At 30.9% G+C, this 8,994-nt stretch overlaps 1 protein-coding gene across 1 annotated transcript; it reads right to left on the reverse strand.

Moving 5' to 3' along the window:
• Positions 1 to 4,904: 4,904 nt before the first annotated feature.
• LOC107909689 (uncharacterized) lies at positions 4,905 to 8,357 on the reverse strand. The gene is made up of 7 exons (NM_001327021.2): positions 7,644 to 8,357; positions 7,452 to 7,538; positions 7,156 to 7,371; positions 6,399 to 6,563; positions 6,123 to 6,176; positions 5,878 to 6,024; positions 4,905 to 5,512 (listed from the first exon to the last, which is right to left on the reverse strand). Exons 1-7 carry the CDS (start codon positions 8,016 to 8,018, stop codon positions 5,135 to 5,137), a joined length of 1,422 nt encoding a protein of 473 aa, NP_001313950.2. The 5' UTR covers positions 8,019 to 8,357; the 3' UTR covers positions 4,905 to 5,134.
• Positions 8,358 to 8,994: the final 637 nt, after the last annotated feature.

Raw genomic sequence — 8,994 nt, forward strand, 5'->3', positions numbered from 1 at the left:
TCTTTGTTACTGGCAATTTATACTAGATTTTGAGGTACATTACGGCAGCATGCAGTTGCTTCATTTATCTTAGACTAGGATACTGTATCATGCACTTTCTAGTCACGATGCTATAGTTACTACATGGCTATGTGCTTCAGCCAATTCGTGAGAGTTGTGGCATTATAACTGGATCTAGAAGTGTGTATTGGTCCCTTAAATGAAGCAAGGGGAGTCTTAAAGGCGAAGCTGCCATGTCCTCTTGCCTTCAAGAATCTAAAGCTCCTGTTGGATTATACCGAAAGTGGGATAAGTTGTGGTATTGTGTCCGTATCTGCCATGATGCTTGGTTTTTATCTTGGACCACCTAAAAGGACCCCAAGAAAGCAGAAGCTTCCTTAGATTCTTAATTATCTATTGGATAAATAAAGTTTCCAATTCCATTCCTTTAGAATCTCGACTTGTTTCGACTTTCCTACCACCTAGAGCCCTGCTTTAGCATGTTGAAAACAGTCCTACACCGATGGCTTGAACCTAGTAATCTGACCCTTAGACAGTGGTGCAGAAGAGGGGCTCTTAACTTTACCAAACCATTTCTTAGCAGTTAGAAGTTACCAATCGCCATGAGGTTGAAGAAAGCATCACCAAAATGAAAGGTGAGGATATCAAATAAAGAAAGATGCATGGTTTTCAGACACTGGAAAGATATAATGATGTTGCTATGTTTTGTCAGCTTTGTGGTCCAATTGGTTAGCCATGTTCGACTGAGAGAATTTCAATTAGTTTTTAGTGATAAGTCGGTTTCGAATTTTTAAAATGTCCATTAAAGGACCTACATTCCAATTATTCTAAATCATCCGAAAGCGGCCTTGGCCTTGCAAAATAGTCGTTGTCAATACTGGTAAGCTGAATTAAAGAGGAAGCATATAGCAGCTGCTAGGATATATCAACTAGATTCCATATCTGCAATTGAAAGCCTTTCCCAACCCACCTTAACAACTAACATTGCTTGCGGTGCTACTTCTATTAATTATATCATATATGTATATGTATTTGCTTGTGGTTGAAGTAAAGTTAGTATTTTCAATGAATACTTGGTTTTTATTTTATTTTATTTATCATATAGGAGTGGACCACCAACTTTGCTTCCAAGTAAAATCTGTTTTTTTTTTCTCTTTTCTTTTTAGAGAGAATCATTCCTTGCCGCTTTATACGGGCACTATGATTTTTTACCTGCTATTAATATTTCAACCAGTCATAATATTTTGGTTAAAATATGCTGTTAGTCTGTATACTTGGATAAAATTTGGGATTTGGCTTTCATATTTTATTTAAAAAATAAATTTTATATTTTAAATTTAATAATCTTAATCCAATCATCAAATTTTAATGGAAATAACCACGACAGTAATGATTGGATTAAAATCTTTAAATTTAAAAAAAAAAAAGAGTAAAATGATTGAATTTTTAGCTTTTAAAGTACAAGGATTAAGTTTTAAATTCTGTAGAAGTGTAGGGACTAACAACATATTTTGACATAACATTTTGTGTAAAGTTTTTGGAGGATGAAACTCTCTTCTGAAAGCAGAAAACAAAAGAAGCCGAAAATTAGGTCGGATTATAAGTTGGTTTAATTCAAATGAGTTGGGTTTATAAATAAAAATAATTTATTAATACTTTTAGATAATGTTGAGTCTTAAAATGTTTTTTCAATAAACTATGAAATGGCAAAGGAATTAAATCTACACAGTGGATTTAAAGTTAGAAGTTACTTATAATCTAAGGTTTATTTATTTATTTTTTCTAATTATTGTGAAATTAATAAAAATAAAAACATAAAATGTAAAATATATTTTTGAGAAACAAATTAAAAGCTTTTAGTTGTTTAGCCAAAAGTAAAAGCAAAGCGATAATTTAATTTAGATATTGAGAGAAAAGCAAAGCATGCATGGAATTAATAAGAATAATAATATTCTCCCTATAATAGCATTCATGGAACTAATTTCATAATATATTATTAATGTATAATGAAGGCCTGCCTCCATTTCCTGCTTTTTTTTTAATTAAAAAATTAATCAAATCATACCATTTTTCTCATGAAAATATTCTAAAATTATTGAAAATAAAATAAATATGTTCTTATTGAAGGATTAACTAACTTTGACCAACGAAAACAAATATCTCTATTATCTATATAAAGTTATAAGTTTAGACTGATTGTTATTTATAAATATATTTTTAATTTTATTAAAATATTTGATTAAATAAAAGATTTACCATACTTATAATTGCAAAATTTTAATTCTATTAAAACTTTTATTAAATGAATTTTTAAATTGAATTACTTCATATTTAAATTATTATGTTTCCATTAATAAAAAAGGAATTATATTACTTAATTAGTAACTTTTATCTTATATAAAATTTTAAAGATAGAACATTTATATAATCTACAAACTATCATGGTTATTAATTAACTATTAAGAAAAGCGGAAAAATGAAAATCGAATACTAAGGAGTTTAGTGTAAATAAATAAATATATAACTCTTTTAGTTGGTACGAATGTTTACTATATTTGATTTATCAGATTCCATCCATAGTAATTTAGATTGACATGATAGAGATATTAGATCGGTTCAAAGTTTTACATGTATGACAAGTGCAATTATATCGATAAATTCGACAGCTGAGCCGTTAAAATATTATTTGTAAGGATATTGTAAAACTACTTCATTTTTACATCGGTGTAAGTAAATCCCACCCCATTTTAATTATGATTATTAGTTATTATTTTGCATTAATTAACTATTAGAAATAAAATTGTATTCTACATTGAATATAATACTTATGCTTTAATTATAATTTTAAAATTTATCATTTTTATTATTGTATATGAATTTTTAAATAAGCTAGTATATCTTAATTATATTCACAAATTCAAATAACTAATGAAAAGACTAGTTAAAAATTAACAATAGTAATTAAAAGTACATTTAAAAAAAACGTATTAAAAAGTTAAACGCGTAAAAGCTAAAATACTTTTTCGGGAGGATGGAATTGAGTTATGTATTCTTTTAGAGCTAAAATGTAATTTTATAATCGTTTTACTTATATATTTTTTTTTATAATTTTTAAAGGATGAAATTAAAATTGTATCATTTTTGGGAGGTCAAAATGCAATTTAACTATTTACTCATTTATAATTTTTATAAAATATAGAGGTGAATGTGATAATTTCCATTTTAAAGAGGGCTGACACTACAAGTACGTAATAATTAAAAACTAGCATATATAAACTTACGAAGGTGATATTTTATGAAAAAAAATGTAACCAGTGCATTTTGAAATTTTTAAAAATTGAAATCCATTTATAAAAACCTTACATCATTTCCAGACATTTTGAAAATAATAAAATTGATATATTTATGTTGTTTCGATGTCATAATTCCTATTAATAAAAATTTAAGATATTGAAGTTGTATAATTTATACAAAATTGGGAGAAGATATTAATTATTTATTGGCTATCCCCACTCTGCATTCTTCAAAATCTTCAATGTTTTATTTAAAAGGTGTAATTACCATATCAATCCTTTTGGGATTATGATTAATTGATAGAAAAGCTACAGAAGCATAGTTAGCTTTAGTGGCACCAAGTATTGAAAATGGTTTTGGGAATTTGGGATATTTTGGTTTAAGGCTTTATTTATTTTATTAATTAGCAATAACCACAAGTATTTTAAAACTTCAACTCATCTTTAATTTTTTTTCACTTCCTAATTTAAAATCTCAAATCATCAATTTGCATGGATAACCAAGTTTGAACATATGCGACTCTTTTAACCCTTTCCCTATACAACTTTTGAAAATTAATTAAAAATATCAAAAGATAATTTTTATTCTGGCGATTGTAGTAGTTAAAAAATATTTTCGTAATTTTCAATATAAATTAAAAATGATAAAACATTTATGACTTATTTTTTTTATTTTATAAATGGAGTATTTTGTAAAAGAAGAATGAATTATTTTTAAAATATCATCTAAAAAACAATATGGGAAATTTTATTTAATTTTTTTTACAAAAAAAAAATATTCTACTAATAATAAGAGCAGTAATAAAGAAGTGATAAAATGTTGGTATCATTTCTTGGATAAGTGAAAAAAATTACTCTAAACAGTTATTAAGTAATGATGATTTTTTTTCTTAAAATGTGATTCTTTTTTTTAATAGTGTGTATTATTAATATAAAATTGTTTGTACCAAAAATAAAATAAAATTTTGATTTTATCTTTTTTTAATGATATTTTTATAATTAAACTAACTAAAATTTAACCAACCGGATTTAATAAAACAGAAATTAAATGTCAAAAAAAAAATTCTTGTCTACAACATGCTCTTGTAATTTTAAATTTAAATTAAACAGTTGGATTCAAATGGCGTATATATTGAAAAGTGGATGGAGGTGGATATGGAACAATTATAATAATTACTTGTCCCATCTCGTCCTACTTTATTTTAGAAAATTATAATTTTATACTTGTATATATATAACTATTAAAAGGGTAAAAATATAATAACATATTATAAAAAAATTCGTATAGATTATGCTTAAATATTTTTTTTGAAGAAATATGTTTAAATACTTATTTGGTTTTAAAAATATTGAAAATATTAAAGAAAAGTAATAAAAATTAAATTGAAACAAAGTGAAGTGGGGTAGGAATGAATGAATCCAACTTCTATGGACTTAGTAGTAATTTTGAAAATTATACACCCATAATGAAGCGAGGTAAGTAGTGGAGTGTCAATGTTAGATTCAAATTTGTTTTATGAGAAATAAAAACAATGTATTAAATGCAAAAAGGAAAATAAAACAAGTGAGTAGCTAATCAACATTAGACAGGCAAAATAAAAAGAATATATAGCACGCATTCACAACCCTAACTGTATTCACTGTATTCTATCACTTTTTTCCACATTTACATAAAGTCCCCAAAGGTGGTCTGATTAATGGACACCTTGTTAGTTGTAAAGAAAAAGAAAAGGTGGCTAACAAGGAAAATAATTATAAGAATACCCCCCGAAGACCCATTATCACCCAACAATTATTAAAGAAGAAAAAGGAAAGGAAGATCTCAAAGTATACCCTTGATTTTAAGGGCATTTAACATTTCTTCCAGGTCCTCCATAGTAAAAATAATTGCCCCAAACTCTATTAATTCCTCCTTGAATATCATAGCAATTTGGATGATCCGCAAGGACCCGTAGATTTGACAATGGGATCAAGTTGTTATCCCAATCCACCACCTGCAAGTTCCGGAAATAAGAGGCCTTCCCAAAGCCTTGGCCGGCGAAATGACCACTGCCCATTTCGGTTGAGGTGTGGAAGCCCCCTGCCCTTGAGTTCACTACTTCTCCCCCGAATTGAACCATGCTTGCATGATCCCTTAGATGGGTAAACAAAAAGGATGGCCAGTATCCTACCAGGACCCCTGACCCGAATTCTAGCCACCAATTTCCATGCTTCGGATCCTGCTCCAAAATACGTGCATTAATTGAGAGTTAATTGGTATGTAAGAAAGTATTAAGTGTTGGATGGTAAAATCACTGATTCTGTTGTTCCACAAAGTGGAGGGGTCTCCCACTGCTGAGGCCATTAAGAAGCTGTTTTTTACTTGGAAAGAATAGAATCTTATAAAGCAAAAAAGCAGTTGGGGAAATTACAGGCATTTCGAGAGGTTAACAGTGCACGCGGGGCAAAGTGCACTTCTCCACCATCAATGTAGTGCATGAATAGCGCTACCCCATTTGTATAATTTTTTTTTAAAATCCTATTTTTTATTTAATTTTAAAAAGCGAGTTCAAATTAATAGGGTAAATAGTAATATATATATTACCTTCCAAATCAAGAGGCTAATATCAAATTGACCGCCATTGTATGATGATGTTGGGGAGATTGCAGCTCCTATTGCTATTCTATTATTCGTTTGAACAAATCCTGAGCACAACAAATTATAGCACCCTGTCGCCTGGTATGCATCTGTCTGTCCAAACCATAATCATGCCATCTCATTAATTTCTTTCTTTTAACATTAAGAAAACATGAAACTAAGTTGTTTTTGAGTAATTCTAGTAAACTTACGGTCCAATAAGTAAAGAATCTGGGATAGTTGTCCCCATATAGTTCTGGGCTCACCTGCGTTTAACCAAACAAAACCTTTTTCAACCCAAATGATAATGATTTATAATAGATAGATAGAAATATTAAGAAAAATAAAAAAGTGAGAGGTAGTTGAGCTGTGATAATTGCCTTAAATGTGAACTAAATAAGTGCATAGAATTCAAAGTGTAGAAACAAATACTTCGCATCTTTAATTAATGCATTTAGTTTTAATAATGGAATGGAAAACGAAGAAACCTGCCAGCCAGCTTCAATGGTGTTGAGATCATCGCCAAAAGAACCAGAGATGACCCACATCTGTGATAAGCTAAATTCATATTGATTAGAGACACGTGGAGTCCACACATTTATGCTTGCTTTTGCTCCATAGTATTGATCGCCGCTCACATACCCAACTGCATGCTGTAATACGGACGCACTAAAATTAGTGTGAATGTCTGAACCTGTTAGCCAGGTCGGGAAGGAACCCTGAAAGCTTATTAGTGTGGATTTTCACTGCGGGGGTTCTTTATTTACCAAAGATTCCATTTTCTGATCAACTCATCATGCTAATGTTATGTTGATATAATTTCATCAAACCCTATTATGCCCTTTTGAGAACCAAAATACGTCCTTCTAAATTCCCCCTTTTTGTTTTAAAGAAATGTTATTCAGCATCTAATAATTTTAAAAAATACATTTTGTTTTGAATCCAATGAAATATAATTATATAATCTTTTATGGTTTTGATAAGAGAGCAAAATGGGAAGCACAGTTTTGCTCTTCACTTTACCTACTTTAATATTTCTTTTTCTTGGTAGAAGATACTTTGAATTGCCATACCAATATTAGTGTTGTTTTTTCTTTAAATAAAAATTAAATAACAGCTTTTTAAGAGTTAAAAAACTTCATGTATCAAACAAGAATTAGAAGAAGAAGAAAAGAAAGAAAAAGGAATAAGAATCGAAGGATTAGTATTGAAGTTTTTGAAAGTAAAAATGAACAAGGAACCTACCTCATGGCCATTGTTAGTTGAGTCTCTTCTAACACGTCTTCTTGGTCTTTTTCTTCCAAATCTTCTAACAGAACTAGCCCTCAACATGTCTTCTTCGCTTGTCCTTCTGATTGGAATTGTTCCTTCCGGACATGATTCTCCCGACATGCTCCACAGCTGAAAATCTTCACCCCCCATTCCATTTGGGTTAACACCACTTGGTCTCTCTGGTGGATCCTGAATTCTCAAAACCAAAATGAACCAAGTGTCAAATTCTGGAATTTATTTTTATTTTAATGCATGGCAGTAAAACTTACCAATGGTTTTTGCCCTTTTAATCGAGGATGATCAAAGGCTGGTTGATGATGCAACAAAACACAATCTATAATATCACCATCTGGACTCTGCAATGCAATTAGATAAAAACAGAGCGTAAAACAGAGGAAATTGGAAACCAATGGCTAATTAAGACGACGAACAATAAGGGGTGCAAAATAAGATAAAATTGCCTGAATTGACTTGATTGGTGGCTTGTTGATCTTGTTGAGAAGTTCTCTTATTGCTTTCAACTTTTGCAACTCTACTTCTGGCCGGAAAGTTTGATTCTTTGCATGGAGACTACCGGTTTCCGAGGAACGGACGGGACAAAATGAAGAAGAAACAAGAAGAAAGAATACAAAGATGGGAATGATTGGAGGTGAGATGTTACAAGAGGAAGAAGCCATGTTTGAGGAAGTTGCTGGTGTCGGTTGTTGTTGAATATTGGTTTCTGTTTTTGTACATTGGTGTTGTCTTCTTCTGTGATCGAAACAGCACCATTGGCTCCTAGTTGTTTTTCCCTTTGGAAATGAGGCTCCCACCAAATAATCCATCCAACACAACATCACCCTTCTAAGTAAACTTTCTTGACTTCCTCACTCTCTCGCCACCATTTCCAATGCTCTCGAAAAACACCCTACGAATGACCCCCCCCAAAACCCCTTCTTTCTTCTTCTTCTTCTTCTTCTTCTTCCTTCTACAGCTTCAAAATGTCTTCTTCTTTCTTTCTTTCTTTTTTTTCATGTACTGACACCTTGGATTGACCTTCTAAGCATTTGGCTCCTTGAAAAAGAAAATCACACAAATGGGTAGAGTTTTCTTAAAGTTTTGCCCATGTGGGTGTGGGGATATAAATACTAAGTAGTGATGAAATCATGCTTAGGGTTTAATTATATCTTGGGGAAAAAAATAATTTGCGGGTGGGAAGAGAGAGACAGAGGTGAAGGGGTTGTGTTTCCAGTCTCCAATACAAAGACTGGGAACTTTAGCTTTTGTGTTAATATTATAGGGAAAAAATGGGTTCAGATTTTATTGCTATTCTTTACTTTGGTTTGTGAGGACAGATAGGGATTACGCTTGATTCTGGCCTTCTGGGCTTCCAAAGTTGTTTACTTTAACCTCTTCTCTTTCTCACTTCCCTAGATGTTCCTTGTGTCAGCTACTTGGTTCTTTATTTCTCTCCCAAGCTTACCCACCTTAATTTTCCTGGAATTTTTATTTTACTAATATTTATTAACATTAATTACTTTCCTAACACAAAAACAAGAAAGATAGTCATCTCTGTTGCCAATACTACAGTAATCAGCATGTGCCTTAGATGGAGGACTGCAGATTTGGTGGGTCAATTCTAGTCAGTCAAACATAAATCGCAGGAAATGAAAATCATTTTAGTTCGTGACGTATTAATACATATATATTATTAACAATTAGCAAAGAAGCTTTTAAAGGGTGTCGTTATGTGATAGGTGAAGCCAACTTAGTTAATATGTAGGCAATGGCACGCACGCGCACTTGGTTGTGGTGCACTGCTGCAGACACCCA

The sequence above is a fragment of the Gossypium hirsutum genome, chromosome D02 (assembly GCF_007990345.1).
Source record: "Gossypium hirsutum isolate 1008001.06 chromosome D02, Gossypium_hirsutum_v2.1, whole genome shotgun sequence".
In the NCBI taxonomy this organism is placed as follows: domain Eukaryota; kingdom Viridiplantae; phylum Streptophyta; class Magnoliopsida; order Malvales; family Malvaceae; genus Gossypium; species Gossypium hirsutum.